This window comes from Pyrgilauda ruficollis, unplaced genomic scaffold (genome assembly GCF_017590135.1).
Source record: "Pyrgilauda ruficollis isolate IOZ18807 unplaced genomic scaffold, ASM1759013v1 scaffold24, whole genome shotgun sequence".
Lineage (NCBI taxonomy): Eukaryota > Metazoa > Chordata > Aves > Passeriformes > Passeridae > Pyrgilauda > Pyrgilauda ruficollis.
In genome coordinates this window covers 6,934,371-6,955,014 of record NW_024523648.1, presented here as the reverse complement: position 1 = coordinate 6,955,014, position 20,644 = coordinate 6,934,371, and the positions used below count along the sequence as shown (strand labels likewise).

Below are 20,644 nucleotides of genomic sequence, written 5' to 3'. Positions count from 1 at the left end.
ATGAATACTTTAAAACTGAGATAATTTGTACCTAAAATGGAACAGATGTTTCAATGTGTTTGGGAATCCAACTGATGCAGGAGCCAGATTCCTCAGATTATCAACTAAAAGGCTAATATTTTCTCCACCAACAGGGGTTTTCAGATCCCCACTCTCTTACTCAGGGCATGGTGTGAATAAAACCAAGGTTGTGGTTCAACCCCTGTTCAATCCCTGTACAGGCCACTCACTCAAAAGTTGGACTCAATGATCCTTGTGGGTCCCTTCCAACTCAGCATGTTCTGTGAAACCTGTGAAATCTGTGACCTTTCCTTTGGCACAAATGCTCCCTTCGTTACTGGCTGTTAAAGGAACTTTAGGATGACCGGGAAACTAAATTAGACAGCATTCCACATGTAGTATGTTTCAACTTTTGGTAAGCCCTGAAGTGGTCACGTAGTTGGACTAGATGGCCATTGTATGTCCCTCTGTACTGAACTATTCTATTCTATTCTATTCTATTCCAATCTAAAAATCCATTTGTTTTCTCTGCGTCTTATTGTGAGCCGTTGCATTTAAATGCAGCTTTAAAGCAGTGTTGGAGAAAGCAGGGAAGAAGGAAGAAGGATCAGGCAAGAAAGCTCAAGGAGATTGGATGAAAGCTGAAGGGTTCACAAGAAAAGTGAAATCCATGGAGGTGAAGAAGGAAGTACATCCATCCTCAATCCATCATTGTCTTTCTTATACAATCTTGAGTGGTTTGTGGTGGTCTCTCTCTATGTGTTTTATTGGATTAGTCAAGGCAAGACCCAGAGCTGGAATACTGCTATAAGGCCCAGAAAACTATACTGGAGGCAAATATAGTTCCTTTGACTTTGGTCCTGTAATTGTTAGATTAACTGGCTACCTGAGTTAAAGCATGATTCACTAGCACAGTTAAAGGGGGAGCCTTTTACGTGTGTTTCACCTCAGTCATTAAATGCATGTGTAACAAAACCCAGAACAGCTGGTTTGACACATGACACTGTACAGCCCAGGGACTCGATCACAGAGGTCATCTCTTGCCATCCTGACAATCCAGATTGCATAGGATGCTTTTTCCCTGCCCCTTAATGCTCTTGGGCTTAATCTCGGCCACCAAATGTTTGACCTGAAAGTGGAAAATCTTGCGGGAATGAGAACTGTCCCTGTGGAAATCCTGAACTTTCCATGGACTTAGTTGGCTGTTCCTGTGTTTTGAAATATTGTAAGCTTAATGGTTTTGCACTGTCTTGGAAAACATCGGTAAAAAAATCAGATACCTAGAATTTGCCTCAATATCTCCTACATTAAAGCAGTATTTCAGGCTTCTAAAAGCATGTTGTATTAATTTGTAGTGCACAGGAATCTAATGTTAACAGACATTCATGCTCAACATTGCCTTGCATGATATTTGTTTACTATGTTTTATTTTTGAGTTTCTACATTTTCCCAGCAGCTGTGGCCTGACCTTAAAATTCACAGAAATTAGAAGCTTCAATTTTATGATTTTTTGTGGTTTACTCTGGAAAATAGGATAGTGCTTAAATGCTATGTTGGAATTTAATGAAGATAATAAACCTTGGGAATATGCATGTTTCACTGAGAAACAGTACAGAAAGTCCTATTTCAGATAATAAAAAAGTTTATCTTGGATTCTTTGTTTTATGACAAGATTCCTAGCACTGTTTATTTGTACTAAATCGTCTTTTAATGCATGCATCCATGTGGTTTGAATATGACACTCCACGTGCTTATCTAGTTCATCATTCCTGTGCTATTCAAATACTGCCTCACATGGCCTCTATTTCACACTGTGTCTGTACTACCCAGCTGCAGTAGAAAGACGAGGCATACCGAAATGAAAAATAAAGCAAGGGTTGTAAATTGCCCACTTCTCCCTATTTCCTTGCCCCAGATAAAGTTCATCTGAAGCCTCTTGTTAACACATCGAGCTATCCCAGGAATAGGTTTGCCTTTTCAAAGGCTGATTGGTAGTAGTGAAGTGCAAGCCAATTTAAGATATTTTTGGATAGCTGGATATTAATTATAGGATTTCAAATTGCAGGAGATGCTTTCTAAAATATCAGATTAATAGATTTGTCTTATCTTACTTGATAAAACCTTGGAGGGCTTTTGTAAGTGTCAAAAAGGTCATAAGAAGGGAAAATTGCTTGTGTGAGAATGAGACATGGGAATGTCAGTGGGAGCTTCTTAATTGTTTTATTATGTTATTGCATTTCAACCCCAACACTGAATTTAAACTATATATTGAAATGCACCTGAAATCAGAAACATGATTTTCACTGACATTTATGTTCCTGTTTGTAACTCTAACATGTTAATGAGGGAAAGTCTTGGTGGATCAGGCCAAAGGCTTTGCTTTCTGAGAGACAGAGCCCTGGCTACTGTGAAAAGAGGGAGAGACCACACCATGCCCCAGCCACTCTTCCTGTGTCTCTGCAATGACAGTGGTTCAATCTGCTGTTGAAAAGGTAGGTGACTTCCTGTGGTTTGGCATATTATGCTCCACTTAAAGAGGGATTTGAGTCAGTATCCTGAGCTTGGTGCTCTGTGTAGTGTTAATATCTCTTTACTAAGAGTTCTGTATTAGAAAACCCATTGACACAAAGGAATTGCTTAACAGAAATGGAGCCTGTGCTTAAACTTATGCACAGTTTTAAAGTTTAGCTCATACAAGGTTTCTGTAACCATGTTCTAGGAGACAAGACCATTGTGATACTGAAATCTGTAAAATGTTTGCAGGTCATCTGTCTTCTTAAAATCCAGTTTCCTTTATGAAAGAGGGCTGGGGAAGAATTTTTTTAGAGGCAAGATGATCTTGGACCAGCTTTATGCAGAAACTAAAACTGTCAGTAGGACTTCAAGTGCAAAGTCAGTCTTTTATTTCACTTGTAAAGTTCATGAAACTAAAACAGGTATTATAAAGTATGAGAAAATAGTTTTGCCCAAAAGGTAAAAATGTGTAATCAATCACATAACTTGATGGCTCTGCTGAGGAAGGTGAGACTGTCAGCCAAAGCACAGAGAGCACCGTAAGTCAGTGCATAAAGTCAGGAGACTGATTCTCCCATGGCATCCAAGTTCCTGTGCCACACTGAGCTCTGGGAGAAAAGCCAGAAAGATTTTCTCAAGAGGAAAGGGCGTGCAGGAGGGCACCCAGCTTCTGCTGCCCTGGAAAATCAACCCTAAGTGCAGAAAACTCATATGGAAGATACAGAACTAAAAGACACTTTGTGGTGGTTAAACCCAGAGCCTTCACACCTTCCTCCAGCAGGAACCAAAGCAAGCATGGACAGCCATTTCCAACTACGAACTTAAAAAAAACCTGGATCACTACAGGCTTCTCACTAAATAAGTCACTGTTGTAAAATGTTGCTTATCCTTTCTACTGGGAGTTTTGTGAGGCATGTGCACAAATAACATCTCTGTTTTTCAAGAGCAAATGCCTAAATTGCCCCCAGTTGCTGTGTCACAACAGGTATTTTCTGCTGTGCCACCCCTCAAGGACCACCAGTAGCCCTTGGGTACTGGAAAAACAGGTTCACTTATCCCACCCAACTGAGTAATTTCTCCTCTGCATACTTTGTAGAAGAGAAATATGTGATAAGCTGAACAAATTCACACAAAACTTCCTCATGAATTAGGGCTTCTGGCTTCTGCAGTCATTCCTCTGCAAATGCCTCAAAGGATTATCCTGGATTCAATATTCTGAACAAATAAACACACACAAATAGTAATACATATTTCAGGTTTTAATTAAAATTCCTTTTTTGGATGGCAGTATGTGTTTTATTATAGTAAGCATATTCTCCCTTTAAAGCTTTTTAAATTTTTTCCTTTTTCTCCCTTTTTTTTTTTTTTTTTAATCTTTTCTGCCACTCTGCACGTTGTTCTGTCTTGATGGGAGAATTTGAGTGTCTACATAAAACAGGGTGAGAAAAACGGTGACTGTGATGTCCAGTTGCAAACAAAATTGTCATCTCACACATCAGTTCAAAACAACTTTCCTTAGGGTACCTGAAAAGAGGTACAGACTATTATCACATCTGCCAACAGCAAAGTTGTGATGCATTCTTTTTTAACTCCAGCTGGCAACTAAGTACCTCACAGCTGCTTGCTAACACTTTCCCCTGCCCCTTGCCCACTAAGGAGGAGAATTGGAAAAAAAAAGTTGAACTTCATGAGATAAGAGCAGTTTAATAATTGAAATAAACAAACAAAAAATAATTCTAACAATGATTATAACAGTAACACCAATAATTGTGATGAAAAGGGAAGAGGCAGAGAGGGAGAGGAATAAAACCCAAGAGAAACAAGTGATGCACAGCGCAGTTGCTCACCTCCCACTGACTGATGGCCAGACTTTTCCTGAGAAGTGATCAGTGGTTCCCAGCCAATCTTCCCAGTTTATAATCTGGGTATGATACTCTAGAATAGAATATATATTCTATATATAGTATAGACTATTCCTTTGGCCAGTTCCTTTCAACTGTCCTGGCCATGCTCCCTCCCACTTTCTTGTGCATCTGCTCACTGGGAATGGAAAACTGGGCATAGGAAACTGAAAAGTCTTTGATTTAGGGTAAACACTACTTAGCAACTAAAACATCAGTGTGTTATCAACATTGTTCTCAACTAAATCCAAAACACAGCACTGTACCAGGTACTCAGAAGAAAATGGACTCTCTACCAGCTGAATCAGGACAATTCTACTGATGGATTTTCTGCTGAGCACTTTTATTGGGCAAGATGGTCTACAAATCACGTTAACTAGAATTCTACCATTTCTAGATCCTTATGTATCTATCACTACTTGCCCAGTAATCCTTCAGATGGGGATGACCTCTAAGAAGTCTCATTTGTGACTATTTTTTCCAGATGAAAATGGACAGCAATTGAGGACCACTGAAAACAGATTTAAGAATATATTGAACACCTTGCATTTAAAGGGAAAGCCCATATGATCCATAGCATTTCTTTCGAGTTCATGAAGATGAAAATTTGAATAGTAAAACAAAACCAAAAAACTCATTAAAATGCAGCCCTACAGTGTTGAGAAGGTTAAGGGAGGAAGGATGACTAGGAAAATCTGATGTGAATTGCATCTCACTGCCCTCCTTCTCAGAGCACAGATGATGGAGGTAATGTTTTGGAATCACTGTCTTCCCTCAAACCCTTCCTGCTGCTCTATCATAAAGTGGAGGAGGCATGAGTGATTTCAACGGCTCACCACAAGGTTCCTTAAAAAAACACATGGGAGTGCTTAGCCTGTCTATTAGATAGTGATGCAAATAGTACAAACAGTGGGCAACAATTGTTATGTACTCTGATACAGCCTCAGAGAAAAAAAGGATTAAATCCCATTTGTCCTAGTAATGTTACTCCAAGGAGTCAGCCTAAAGGGTTAACCATTAGAAACAGAATTGTGGTGTACCAGAAGAAAAGAAAAAGAATTTAAATTTGCTGCACCACATCAGCTCCTTCTAGATCATCAATGGCATCAGATATCTTGCAGCCAGTCGTCTGCTGCTTGGAGAGAAGCACCTTGGCAGCCACAGAATTAAAGTACATATTTATAGCCTTCTTCTGCAGACATCAGGATGCAGTCAGAGGTGTAAGACTAGCTGAGGCCTCTCCTGAGTCCCCCATCTCTCAGCAATGCAGTAATTCCACTCCTTTTGATGGGCACACAGAGGGTAGGACTTGACCCTGTCAGGCTGGCTCTCTGCTGGCAGCTTACATGCTCTCCAAAGCAATACAGCTGCACATTTCCTCTGTATTTGCCAGTTATTAATTTTGAGCAGCCATTTAATTTTCATATTATGGGGCAGAGCCAGAGAGAAAGTTGTCTCTTGTTAAGCAAGGTCATAGATTTTTAACGCCAGTTACAATCGTCTCCTTTGTCCTCTTGCACAAAACTGTGGGGCAGAGCGTAAGTCCACTTTTTGTGTATCATATCTCCTTTATGTGCTTTGGAAAAGGATCAGCTCCCTCCTGCCCTCTCCTTTTTCCAGTTTAAGCATCCCTCACTTTTGCCAGCCCCCCAGATGACTTTCACTGGATCTTCTGTGCAAGCCTTTGCCAGAGTTACATTATGTGGGTGCTTGGAGCCGTGCTGGGACAGTGCTGGTGTGTGACAGCATCACATGTGTCCCTCAAGCCCAGCTCTGTCCCAGTGTCCTCTCAGGCACACACCTCACCACCACCACATACTCTGAAGGCTCCTGCCGTCCCCTTTGATGCACAACGTGCCCTTTGATATCAAGATCAGCTACTGCTGAACCTGGCCTTTAGTGGGAAGTGGTAGCCACCTGGCTATGTCTGGTGATACCCAGAAAAGCCAGAAGCCAGGAAAATGAAAAGCCTGTTGGGTTTAGTAAACCTGGAATAAAAATCTAGTCTTGGGAAAGCCAGTCATTGGCCAAGTCCTGCCATCTCATGGCAGCTTTGCAGTGACTTGTTTGCATCCTTCCCGAGCACTGATCATTTGTTACACACGCTTAGATGGTCTGTCTGTTATTTCATGGGGTAATCCCTTCCTTATCTTCGCTTGGACCTTGTTTTGTTAGCAATACAGTCCTCCTTTTCAAAATCTAAAGTACTTCTGCCCACTTCCCTCCTAAGCTGTAAGTCCAATTAATCACTTTCCAGAGCTTATATACCTCAGAAACTTGAATTCCTTCAAGTATTGCAATGGCCATTTTCTGAATCTCGCCATAAAGAATTTGATCTCACACAATGCAGGTACAGGAAAAAAAATGCTAAAGAACAAATGAATACCAAGGGAATCTAATATTTCACTAATAAAAGCTGCTGAGCAGCTTCCAATTTGCTTCTACCTCCTGGCAGGAAAAGATCAAAACAAGGACATTTTTCATTCATGTACGTCACTTGAATATTGAGCACCCTCAAGCTCATGGTACTTCTCAGTTATTCTCAGATATTTCTGCCTCTCTGATATGAGTATGTTAATTTCTCTTTTTAAAATTTATTTACTGCATAGCAGTAAAGTAAGGAAGTAAGGAAATAAGGAAGTAAGGAAGGAAGAAAGACATCACATGAAGTTTAAGATGTTTCTTTGCTTACAACCCAGGTATAAAGTTCATTAGTTGGGCTGTGTTGGCTCAAACAAAAAGTCCACTTAATCAGTGTGTTACCCTGCCTCCACCCATATAACCTCCAGCGAATAACAAGTGCTGAGAGACAATGCAGAAGAAGAGGCCAATGCAGCATGCACAGTTGTCCTTCTGCCTATCTATAGTTTAGAAAACTTCAAGAAAAATATTGAGGAATTATTTTTACTATTGTGAGTGATAGTTGTGGATGGATCTTTTCTCACACATATGGAGAAATAATGCTTGACACCCAGCATTTAATGATTTAACTGACCAATATTTTTCATATTGGAAGTATCTTGTGACAGTGAGTTCCACAGCTGAAATACACATTGTATGAAAAAGCATAGCCTTCTGCCTCACCTAACTGCTGTATCTGGTAATTTCACTTGGATTCTCTTGGTTTGTATCTTTTAAAATGTGACTAAGCCCACTGCTCTTCTATCCCACAACACTTCACCAAAGCTCTTTGAGACTGAAAAGCACAGCGTCTCATATGTTTCTAACACTGTGTTCCTTAACTCTTTCCAAATGACATGATTTTCCTTAGGACTCTTCTTCAAGACACTGTACACATCCCCTTTCCAGCTGATATTACTCGGCTTTATCCTAGCTCCAGCTAGGATCTTGGTACAGTCTAGCAGAGTGATCCCTTCCTGCATCCCAGTGGAGTGTTTCTTTAATACTGGGATGTCACTGCCTCCATCCCTGGCCCCTCATCCTCTCAGCCAGAACATTCAAAACACTTGGCTGCCTGGTGATGATATTGCAAGTAACATTTCAGTAATCATACTGTGGGTTTTTTTTTTTTTTTTTTTTTTTTTTTTTTTTTCTCATCCTCTCAGCCAGAACATTCAAAACACTTGGCTGCCTGGTGATGATATTGCAAGTAACATTTCAGCAATCATACTGTGTTTTGTTTTTGTTTTTTTTTTTTTTTTTTTTTTTTTTGTTTTGTTTTTTTTTTTTGAAGAAAGTCCCCTCCACACCTTTTCTAAAGGCACTTTCCTATTTCTAACAGTTTTCTCCATTCAGTAGTTTATCTGTGCTGAGTTACTTCTCATTCATTTGGTTGTATGTATATTTTAAGCCTTCAACCATGTAGTTTAAACATCCTCTGAAGCACCACAGAAGCCCTTACCCTGATCTTTATAGAAAGGAGGCTTATGTTAATATTGTTCTCCTTTCAAAACAAAATGTGGTAGGCTCTTGGCTTTTCCCTTTCTACAAGAATATTGAATTTCAAATGTTACAACCAGTGTAACAGAGCATCTTGCTCATGGTTGCATCTTGAACTACCCAGGCTCAGCACTGAAGCACGATTTGCCTTTTTTTCTCTCATTAAATATCCAACAAAGTGCTTAAAGGAACCATCATGTCTGGTATGTAAAATGTACTCCCAGCACTGTGCTCAATTATGCATGATTTATTCAATCTTAATGGGGCTAGCTGAAATCTTCCATTACTATTCTGTTTCCTGCTTGCATAGCCCCTGTGACTTTGTTTAGAGGTGGATGTCACCATCCTGGTCATGGGGCTGTATATTATATCTGGATCCTCTTCTCTTTCCACTTGGGCAAGGAATATCAGGCCATCTAGTTTCTGTGATATTTAATTAAACAGTAAAGCTTTCTGAGTCAATGCAGTATTCCTTTCTGCATTTGCAGTGTGTGTTCTTTTCTCTGTATTGTACCATAATAAAGGACCATTAAGCTGCACAATTTTTCTTAACTGCTGTCAGCACACAACACACTGCGGATCAACAAAGGTGAGTTACTGCCTGCAGCAACAAACCCCACAGTTGTTGAATCCAGCACAGAGAATCATGCTGCCCAGCCCATAGCCTCATCTCTTACCTACATCTCACCTGAGGATCACCAGCTCTTTTCCCATCCATTCCACTGACACCAGCCAGGGGTGGCCGGAGCAGACACTGAAACCTACAGGGTGTGTGCAGCGTGATTGCTATCGCAGCATCCTTTGGAAATACTGCTGGATTACACAGCAGATGGGGGGTGGGGGGTGGTCTTTGGATCCTCTTTTCAAGGACAGGCTGATTTCCCCTATAGAATGCCACTGCTTAGGCTGGTGAAGGCAGAGCACAAGGGTGGCTTGGCAGCGACTTTGGGAGCATGAAGGTTAAATTTCTGCAGTGTGTGTGCACAGCACAGAAGGCAGTGGCAGTCATTATGAATGGGAGCCTGAAACTAGCTGCTGGCTTCCCCAGAGCAAGTCACCTTCAGCAGCTGCTGCTTTTTGGCAAAGGTACAAATAGTAAACACAATCCCAGAGAGGTGCTAAAAGCAAAGAATCGATGGTCATTGCTATTTCAGCTTGGGGAAAGGAGTAAACAGACTGTAGTGTCAGATTTCTACAACTGCTCTTTCTCCTGGGGGAACGAGCCTATCCACTGCTTGCCAGCTAAGCAGAGGTCAGGGCCATGCCAGCGGGTGTAGCTACCATCAGCAGACATGAAGAACAGTCCTGGTGCTTTGGTGGCATCTGTCTAAACTAAATAAGTGATTGCAATAAAAGCAGCTAACCACTGTTACAGCTGATGCAGATCCTCAAGTACTTATTTTGGTTTCTTAACAGGAAAGCAACACAATTCAAACCTCCAGACAAATTATCAGTTAGGCTGAAAGGGCCAGTCTGTCGTCAGAAAACTGCACTGGAGTATTGGAGTTGCTGCAATGCCACACGTTTCAGCTGCAGCATGAGCCATCCTCCAGTGCCCAGAGCACTGCTTTGTTCCTGGATGTTGGTTTATGCCCAGCAGAAAGTGGGTTTGGATTCTTTCAACCTTTATTTTAGTTCTAATGTGACTGTAAATATCCCTTTTGCCAGTTTTTGATGTGTAACACTTTTTGCAGCCGAGCTTGTGTGCTGGCTGGCAGGCTGTCCTGTGGAGATGAACGGCAGGGGCTGTGAATGCGCACCTCAGAGCGGCTCCTTTGCCTCTTGCTTACTTGCTGCTTTGCTTTTCAGGCCCTGAAGTGTTGTGACTAACAATACTAGTTTCAATAGCCCTGGTGCTGAGGGCATGCTGAATACAATCATGACATCCCCATGACTTTGCTCAGGTTCAGGGTTAGATGCCTTCTGCCTGAGAAGTCAGTTCACTTCTAGTTCCTTCTTTGTCTGTAGGCACACCACAGAATGCACCAAGGGTGCTTCTTTACACCAACATTTGTCTTGTCAGCAGCAAGTGTGTGAAAGCTTGATGTGATCCAAGTCATAAAAAAAAAAAAAAAAAAGAAGAAAGAAACAAAAGCCTCTCTATGGCTGCTGTTAGATGTGGCGGCTGTGTTATGGCCACTTGACTATGCCCAGCAGGGTTAGGCCATTATGAAGAGTGGTCTTGATTCTCTGTTACAAAATTATCACTCTTCTGGGTTACTCCCATGGTGGGAGTGAAGCTTTTTTCATTTTTCTGTAAGAAATATAAAAATCTGGGCCAAGTCCACAAAAAAAAATTAATTCAAATCTGTGGTACTAAGAAATCTAGAATTTGCTCAAATCTGCTGTGTTGACACTAAACTCAGGGGGTTTTTCCCCATTTAAGCTAGTCCTTTTTAGTTTCCTCCTGGACCACCTTTTTTTTCCCTACCTTTACCAGTGAAACACACTTGGACATACAGGAGCTTGGTTTTAAAATGTATCTTTTAGATTGCCCAGTGCAAGTGTTCTGGGTAAACTCCTATCTGTCATTTTGCAGAAATAACAGCACAGATGAGCAATTTATAATGGCCAAGGGCCTGAAGACACAGCTCACCCATGTGTACCTTGCTGCTCTTGTGCCAGTCATCTGCCAACCCACAACCTCTCCACATGGCAACCTCTTGCTAATGCATCTTGCTTGTCAACAAAAAGAGAGGGTGGAGCAGGTTTTTGGCTGGGCTTTGGGTTTGCTTGTGTATGGGTTCTTGTTCATTTGTTTTCTGATAATCAGGAACAGTACAAAAATATGTGGTTTTTTTTTTTCCCCTCCTCTTGCTATCAAGGTGATTACACAGCCAGCTTTTCATGTCTGAATTTGGTTTTGGGAGCTAGCAGCACCAGCATTTAGATCACCTGTGGTGTGGTGTGGCATGATATGAAGAAGTCAAAAATCAGTCTCTCTCTCTTCATTTATACCTCAGCAATCTCATTTATGTGGAGCAGAGAGCTGGAATAGCAAGCATAGTTCAGTGTGGCAGGTTGATTTATAAGGTGGCATAAACATACAGTGCCCCTCTGAGGCTGAAGATTGCTTTGGTTTGCTGCCCCACTTCCATTAGTGTTACGTCACTCGAGAGTTATTTAGTCAGAACTCGCTTTCATACCCAGATGTGCAGTCAGAGCTCACCTCCCCATCCAGTGCCACCTGTCACTGGCTCAGGCACCCACTGGACAGGGATGAAGGGATGGTGATCCCAGGTGGTGCTGATTGCTGCACGTGCTGCCTGCAGAGTGTGGATCCTCTCAAAACTAACGCCCTGAAAATCAACTTATTCTTTCAGGTGGCTTCGCCTGAATCCACGGACTACCTAGAATTACAGCAAGGAGAGCCATTCTTCCAAAGAAACATTTTTTTCCTTGTATTTCAGTGTCCTGGTTGGTCCTGAGTGAAATTTTCCCTGGTGGGATCAGAGGACGGGCCATGGCTTTGACATCTAGCATGAACTGGGGTATAAACCTCCTCATCTCCTTGACGTTTTTGACTGTAACTGGTAAGATTTCTCCGTATCCTTCCAAGTCGATATTCTCCTAGTGGGCAAAATAAGTCTCTCTTATACAATAGCATTGCTAAAATTGCAGCTGTGAAAGCCCAGGAGACAAGATCTCTGTTTAGGTGTTGGTGTAACTTCACCATTCTCACCACACCTTTGTGCCAGTGACTTCAGCCCCACAGTGCTGGCTGTCAGGCCAGCTGGCACATCCACTGCACAGGCTGTGAAACTCAGGCCTTAAAAACACCATTGCCTTGGTAGGCTGAAAAGACATAATGTTTAGGATTAAGTCCTGCATCTTCTGAAATCAATGCAAGTTCTGTTCTAGATCAGACCACAGCTTTTCTGATCAGACATTTTTAAACACAATCCCATTTAATTAATTCCTTTTCACAAGAATGTCTCGGCTTTCAGAAAATTTTCTTTAGGAAAAAAATGTCTTTGTGAGGTAAAAGTACTTCACATTTGAATGCAAGAAAGTAGAAGACTACCATGTATGACTTCTAATTTGATGATAATCAAAGGGGAAGGTTAAATGCTGATGCTGAAAATTATTGATTAGCAAATTTGTTTCTCTAATTTTAAATTATATGAGGCTTTGTAAATTTTAGTTTTCAGTCTTATTGTGAGGAAAATATGTGCTGAAAATCAAAATATATAAGAGAGCAGAAATTCCAGGTTTCCCTTACGTCTACATTACTTTCCTCCAGAGGCAGACAATCAACACGCAAAAAGTCAAGGTAGTTTTTATCCCATTAGATATTTTTTGAGACAGATTTGAAAATGAATGTGATCTAAACTAAAACTAAACTGGGTTTCACATTTGCATTTTCTTTCCAAAAAAAAAAAAAGCAAGAGAGAGAGAAAGAAAAAACCCACATCCTCCATCCTGAGTACTATTTTGATTAAAACTAGGAAAAATATGACAGGTAAAGTTCACTGTGCTCACAGTCTCACTTTAATTGGCTCAAGGGTCTTGTTCAAAAGAAAACCATCCAGTTACTCCCACTCACTGCCCATCATTTTGCATCACAGAACTGCACTCCTGAACTGCACAAGCTTTTGGACAAAACCAAACAAGAAAATGCATATTGTAGGTAGTCTGGCTGCCAACACTTGCTCAGTCCTTGGACCAGACTTGAGTTATTCCTAAGGAAATATCCCCAAAACCACCTGGTGCACACCTCAGGTGCTCAGTGTCAGCTGTTTCACCGGGAGGTCCCCTCTTGTCATGCAGCATTACTTGTTAATGTACATTCCTCTGTTATCCTGGTCTCAGTTTCAAAAACTGTAAAGCCCCAGTAACTCACTTGGTTTAACTGGGTCTAATCTGGATTTATGACAGTGTAAGTACAAGCAAATATGCATTCCTCGTCTGTGGTGGAAAGGCAGGATTGGGAATTCTGTTGTCAAATGAATACACGTGGAGGTCACAGTGGCCAGCAGCATCTGCACTTAGGTACTGATGCAGAGGTACCAGCTGGATCAGGAGCTTCAGCTGCAATTTTCAGCTCATGACACAACTGGCAAATGTCTCAGCTGCCCAGGTTTATCTTAGCAGGGAAAAGGGCTAAGGGGGCTGCAGCACGCTGCTGGGTTTGTACACGCTTTACTTTCCAGGGGCTGCAGAGTGCATCCCTCAGCCCGAGGATCTACCTGGCCCTGGACTGTAAGCCCAGAAAGCCACTAGTTCTTGGATGGCCCCATTAAGAGTTCGCTCTTGGATCACTTTCTGGCACAGCACCCGTGACTCATAGTGGAAATGCTGGGCACTGACAGGTGGGGAGGATTAGCTGGAGACAACTGTAACAGTGTGAAAAATGCTTGGATTTACTCCAAGAAAGAATGTACACCAAAACCAGACCCAGGCAAAAATCCAAGGCACTCATGATCCCCACTGCCTTCCCACAAACCAATAACAATGGCTACTCACTGTTTTCATCCAGAGTGATTGCAAATAAAAGAAACCAATAGGTTCATGCTAAGTGGACCACTAGGAACTCATTAATTTTCTTTCTTAAGGCATATTAGAAAAAGCAAAGCCACTCTTCTTTTTCAATATATTTGAGCTAAGAATAGCAGCCTGGCTTCTTTCTAACTTCTCCTGTGCATTAGGGGCTGTATCCTATAAAATACAGCAACAGGAAGAAGAATGTCAGTATTTGAAAATTAAAAAAGACGTTTTCTTCCTTTGTAGAGCTCATTGGCTTGTCCTGGGTGTGCTTCATTTACACAATAATGAGTCTAGCATCACTGGCTTTTGTTATCATGTTTATACCAGAGACAAAAGGATGCTCTTTGGAGCAAATATCCATGGAATTAGCTAAACAGTAAGTACCAAGCATGGGACTGCATCCCCCAAATGCCAGAGGGACAAAGCCTTTCAGCACCACATATCAAAAAAAAAAGAAAAAAAAAAACCCAAAAAAACCCAACAACTAAAAAAAAAAAAAAAAAAAACCAAAAAAAAAACCCAAAACTATTGGGAAAAAGGAAATTATTGAAAAAAAAGGAAACTAAAGAAAATTCTGATTCTCTCAAGGCTTGAGCTTGCACATGCTGATCTCAGCAGCCAACCAAACATTTTGTTGGTGCTGAAGGACTGGCCCTAAAGCAAGGTGGTTTTTTGAGCACAGCTTTGAGGTCCACCTGCAGCCAAGGCTGGCTCCCCAGCACTTTTGCTGTCTGGCATTCCTGGATGGGTGGGTGACTTTGATCTTGCATTTAGGACTGTGTGTTTTGGGTTGCATGCAGGAAATGGGAAGGAGAGATCCTGTATTTCAAACTGGCTTGTTCTGGATGTCACTTCAAGGCTCCATGTGGATTTTGATAGCTGTTGTAGATGAGCTTTTCTTGTATCTTTACTAAATGCTGTAGACAGATGAGGGTCAGTCCCTTCTCCCAAGCAACAAGGACAGGACAAGAAGAAACAGTCTCAAATTACACCAGGATAGATTGGATATTAGGAAAAATTTCTTTACTGAAAGAGTGGTAAGGGGTTGGAAGAGGCTTCCCTGGGAAGTGGTGGAATCACCACCCCTGGAGATGTTCAAAAATTATCTAGATCTGGTCCTTAGGGACATGGTCTCATGGTGAAGATAGCAGTGTTCAGTTAACAGCTGGACTTGATGATTATAGAGGCCTTTTTTGCCCTAAACTAACCTATGAGTCTAGATACGTTATTTTGGCAGTAAAAGTAATTAATGTGTGAGCATCTTAGTATCATCCTGCATTTGTATCTTTTAGATTACAGGAGAATATTTGCAACTCAGCCAGGCTTGAAGGACCTTGTTTACAGACTAATTATTTTACGGACTAACCACCGTGCTGCCGCTGGCCCTCGGGCTGTCCCTTCCCCTCCTCTTAGGGAAAGGAGCCCATCCCTGCCGGAGCCGGAGCCGGAGCCGGAGCCGGCGCTGCGGGCGGGGCCGCCCCCGCGCGGGCAGGCGGGGGAGCGCCGGCAGCCGCCAGGGCATCCCGGGGCATCCCGGGGTATCCCGGGGCATCCCAGGGCATCCCGGGGTACCCCGGGCCATCCCGGGCGCTGGGGTGGTTCTCCGGGGATGCGCTCTGCCGTCCTGCCGCGCCCCCATCCCTGCCCTGGCCAACGCGTGCGGGGTTTTGTGCTTCTGCAGGAAATACGTGAGGACGCCCTTGTGCGGGGTGAGCCAGCGCAGAGAGAAACTGGTGCCGGTGGAACTTGCCAAGAGAGAGAAAGAGCAGCTCTACTAGACGCGGGGCAAGCAAAGCAGCGTTCACCACAGGACTGTTTAAAAAAAAAAGTAAAATGCCCTGTGATGATCACACTCTAATGGGACGTGCGGTATTGTTATTATACACGGGATATTTTCTCTTTTATTTCTTGGTAGAACTTCTTTCAGTGGCAGTTTACAGCCAACATTAAAGGTTGTTATAGTTTACAACTAACTGGAAATCTAGACTCTGTCTGTTTCAAACTAGCATCCCTCAGACCCATTGAGATTACCTCTTGCATACAGGAGGTGAATGGAAATTGGAATATTGCACACAATTCTCCTATTCATATTCAATGACAGTTCAGTCTGGAAGAAGTGCAAAGAAGAATCGGAGTGCCAAGGAGAAGAAAGAGTCTCAGCAGGAGGAGCCTACCAAGGACAGGTCTGTTTAAGCTAGCAAAAATGGGTCTGAAAAGAGTGAACAACTCTCTCTCGGTAAGTTAGGGAAAACAATGCTATGGAAAAAATGCTATGTCCAATGCTATGTCCAAAAAATGGAAAACTATGTAATCCAAAGGATGACATTAGTGCAGAGCTACTGATATAAACTTTTTATAAATTAATTAAGGATTCAGCTTAACAAGATTTGAAAAATTATCTTGTTCAGCTGAACTTAATTATTTGTAATGCAGAGTACAGTCAACTTGTAAGAGGAATTTTACATACGTTTTCTCCATAGGGCCAGGATTCAGTGACCTAGGAAATACTCCTCAGAAAACATTGTCAGATTGTTTAATGTGGGACATTAAATGCATCACTCTGCAACTAGCTGAAAAGACATTGTAGCCAGGTGGGGGTAGGCCTGTTCTCTCAGGCAATCAGTCACAGATTGAGAGGAAACAGCCTCAAGTTGCACCAAGGAAGGTTCAGGCTGGGTATCTGGAAGAATTTTTTCACTGAAAGGGCAGTTAAGTATTGGTATGGGCTGCCCAGGGAGGTGATGGAGTCATCATCTCTGGAAGCGTTCAAGAAATGACTGGATGTGGCACTTAGTGCCGTAGTTTAGTTGGCATGGTGGTGTTTAGTCAAAGACTGAGCTCGACGATATTGGAGCTCATTTCTAACCTTATTGATTCTATGATTTGCATAATAAATTAATCTAAACTGATGGTGGCCTTACAGAAGAGGAGATAGGATTTCTTTGGCCTCTCATTTCCAGGGAAGTTGGAAACTGAAGGTACCAGAGTTGATGCCAAAATAATTTTATTTCTTAACACAGGGCACACTAGACTTTGGCTTTTGGACTCAGAAACTGGGAATTGTGTGGTACATGGCAGCACACAGGGAGTTCAGGAAGGAACCATAATCACTGCAGATCATAAATTATGTCCAATTCTTGGTTACTGCTTAGCAAGTGTATCCTGAAGTACTCAACAAGTCTCTACAAAGGTTATCCATATGGCTCCCATTAAAGAACATGGGTATTTTTTTCTTAGTGGGTTAATAGATGTTAGAGTGATCAGTAGATAAATATATCTTAGCAGATAAATAATTGATTATTTGTTTAAAGAAAAAAACCCCAAAGCATGCTTTAAAAGCATGTTGGCTGTCTCTGTAGCCACAAAGTGGCATTTCTTCATTGAGGCAGCGGGAAGACTGACAGAGTCAGCTGGAGTGCAGATGCTTGTTTGAACTAAGCACATGATCCCACTTTATTTGCTGTCTCATAGCATTAAAACCATCTGACTGTGTTCTGAACTGAAGGAAATGTGACTTACTGACACAAATAAAGTTTTACTTCCTAGCAAAGCAGATCGGTTCTGATCAGATTCTCACATGGTCGCACTTCTAGATACTGACATCACAAATTTATATGCACAAGTCTAGTCAAGACAGTGAGCTCATGTTCAAAACCTGAAAAAAACAAAAAACCTATTGAAGTCAAGGCCATTATTTGCCTTTAGTCACTGAAAATTTAGCTACCTCAGGATGAGAACCTTAACTTTATATTACTGATGTCTATGGAAATCTCTTTACCTGCTTCATGTTTATGCTGGAGGACGGTTATCAGTATCATGCATTCTACTGAGTCAACTTCAGAATATTAAGAAATATTAAGGTGACTCTGAGCAGTCTTCCAAATATGCTTCCAAATAACATAATTCTTATACTAACAACAGCCTAGGATTAAATCCAGTAATATTTAGTATTACTGTATTTTAAGACTATATTGCAGGAAATTAATCTTTTTCCTAATCCTGGACTTTACCAGGTAGTGGACTATTTGCATTTCCTTTTGCCTCCCCATTTGCTATGGCTGGTACTGTTTTCTGATAGCTGCCTCCAGATAACAGACGTTTGCACACACAGTCCAAGCCTGTACTGGCTTTTAAATTCTATTACATTGTATTTAGTGAAAGGAGCTTCTGCAAAATCTTTCTGAGCATTGCAGCTTCCCAGACAAACCTCTGCTGTAATAAATTTTCTGAATGTTCTTACAAAAACAAATTTAACTTAGAACGTACAATTGAAATTGTCTCCCCAGTTTACAGTTTTTGGGATCATTGCAAACTCTTCTAAACTTTTCCTATGCAGACCTATTTAGTGCAGAAACACATAAATAAAAATGCCATATTTCTGAAGAAGGAATAGTTTCAATACTAGTGAGACAGTGATAGACCTTCAGATAACTCCTACAAGTGATGATGCTGTAGTCAAGGATTTTTAAAATCATTATAGCTGCAGTCTCAATTGTAATCCTACAGATTTAGCCTTATGTAACCTATAAACGTAGCCATAATTGTACAGTCTTTTATAACAAAGCCTGCACATCTGATGACACAGAGCTGGCACTCACCATTTCATCAACTATGAAAATACAAGGGAAAAAAGGGATACATTTCACAAATCACATCCCTGGATCTCTGAAGCGCTCCACAAAGAAATTTGTCCCAGATCTAAAATTACTCAGTATCTTCATCAATGGACTGGATTACAGAACAGAATATGCTTATTAAATATGCAGGCAACACTAAGCTGGGAAAGACTGGGTTGGAATTCAAAACTTTGCAAATATGTGAAAAAAGCAGCATACAATTCTGAAAATGAAAGCACAAATTTCTCTGGTAACACTAACTGCAAGTCAGAGAATGATAAAATGGTGCTAGAAATGGCAGGAAAAGTTCCACTAGCTGTGACAACCCACAAGCCAGCAATGAGTCAGAGTTATCAATCTACTGCCCTTAGTGGGGTGTATAAATAGAACCAACCCTTCTCTCTAAAGAATGTGAAATGAACTTTTTATGTCACTGCCAGTGGTACAGCTGAGCACTGTGGGGAGTTTTGCATGGGATCCACATGGAGAAACCAGGGACAGATGAACAGTGCTCCAGGAAACATGGCCACAGAGGAAGAGATGATTGATTGACAGGTAAGTCTATCCAGAACACTGCTCCCCACACTGGAGGTGAGAGCCATTCTGCTGGGACACACTGTCTGGCCTGGATTTCCTACTGTGCATGCAGGTGCTGGTAGCAAGAGCCTGGGTGGAGGCAGCACAACACAGCAAAGGAGCAAATGCTAACTGGTGATGATGGGAAAGGGGGGCTGTGTGTGCACACAGGAGAAAGCATCAGCAGCAAAGCCTATTCCAAACTGAGGTGGGGACCTACCTATTGAGAGCAGTAGGAAAAGGAATGATATCCCTGAGAATAAGCATACACCAGCAGATGCCCTTCATCATCAGAGGTTTTCAAATGTAGTTTTCATAGTTTGAGGCTCCGTTAGAGCTAGAAGGACAGGTGGGCACACATTTTATTTGCTATTATTCTCTTCAAAACTACCCTGCAAGTTTGGTAGTGTGCTTTTTGGCTCTGTTATGGATTGTTACAAAGGCTTCAAACTGCTAGCATGGATCTAGGCAGCACTTCAAAAGAACCAGTGCCCATTTTAATACATTGCAGCTCATTATTAGCTTTCATTTTTGTTCTAAGAGACAGATTTCACACTACGTGACAGTACTAACAAAGCAAAATGTTCCTCTTTCTCCACAGATAAATTTAGGAGACACATATGCTTCATAAAAGCTCCATATATTCACTGGTAGCACTCAAGAGCTTTGTAATTTGATTCAAAGAGGAAAGCCTAATCTACGACAGCTATTGTAGTTGTAATGGCCAAATCCTCATTCATCACTTTGGGACTACATTTTGTCCCTCAAAACCCATTACAATTTTGTTCATTGTTCAAATATCTGCTGCTTTTCCCCTTTCCCTTTTTAAGATTGTAATAATATAATAACTAGTGTTCCCTAATGGTGGCTTGTTCATTGCTCTTTGACTATGCACAAAAATCCTTATTTACGTCAGGAGTGCCAAGGTCCACATTATTTGACAAAAACTGGAAAACTTAGGTGTAGCAAGCTTTTCTACATATAGCGTGCTGTATTGAATTCCCTGACTGTTGAATTCAACCTCATAATTTCATGGTTATAAGCCCTCTTAGAAGCTCAAGAAGTGGGTCCATGCAAATCTCATGTGGTTTAACAAGGTGCTGCACCTGGGTCCAGGCAGACCCTGGTATCAACACAGGCTGAGAATGAACAGACCAAGAGCAGCCATGCCTAGAAGGACTTGGGGGGTTCTGGTGGGTGAGAGGCTGGACGTGACCCAGCAATGGCACTTGGATCCCAGAGAGCCAATTGTACGGCCAGGGGCTGCATCCAAAGCAGCGTGGCCAGCAGGGTGAGGGATTCTGTCCCTCTGCTCTGGTGAGACCCCACCTGCAGTGCTGCATCCAGCTCTGGGGTCCCAGCACAGGAAGGACACAGACCTGCTGGAAAGAATCCAGAAGAGGCCACTAAGATGATGAAAGGTCCTGTGAGGAAAGGCTGAGAGAATTGGAATTGTTCATCTGGAAAAGAGAAGACCTAACTGCAACTTGCCACTACCCGAAGGTAACCTATAAGAAAGATGGAGAGAGACTTTTTACAAGGGCATGTGGTGATAGGACAAGGAGGAGCAGCTTTAAATTAAAAGAGGGTAAGTTTAGATTAGGTGTAAGGAAGAAATTCTTTCCTGTGAGGATGGCGAGGCACTGGAAC

General features: G+C 41.8%; 1 protein-coding gene across 4 annotated transcripts in view; it reads left to right on the top strand.

Moving 5' to 3' along the window:
- The window catches only part of SLC2A12 (solute carrier family 2 member 12), a 30,640-nt gene extending 14,865 nt beyond the window's left edge, over positions 1-15,775 (top strand). Inside the window, exons 3-5 of one of the 4 annotated variants that reach the window (XM_041469693.1) lie at positions 11,726-11,848; positions 14,046-14,178; positions 15,484-15,775. In XM_041469693.1, coding sequence (XP_041325627.1) covers positions 11,726-11,848; positions 14,046-14,178; positions 15,484-15,580 — 353 coding nt within the window. In that variant the 3' untranslated portion in view covers positions 15,581-15,775. Of the gene's footprint in view, positions 1-545; positions 1,666-11,638; positions 11,849-14,045; positions 14,179-15,483 lie in introns of those variants that run through there. The other 3 variants (XM_041469696.1, XM_041469694.1, XM_041469695.1) reach the window with 3 other exon arrangements.
- The last annotated feature ends 4,869 nt before the right edge of the window (positions 15,776-20,644 follow it).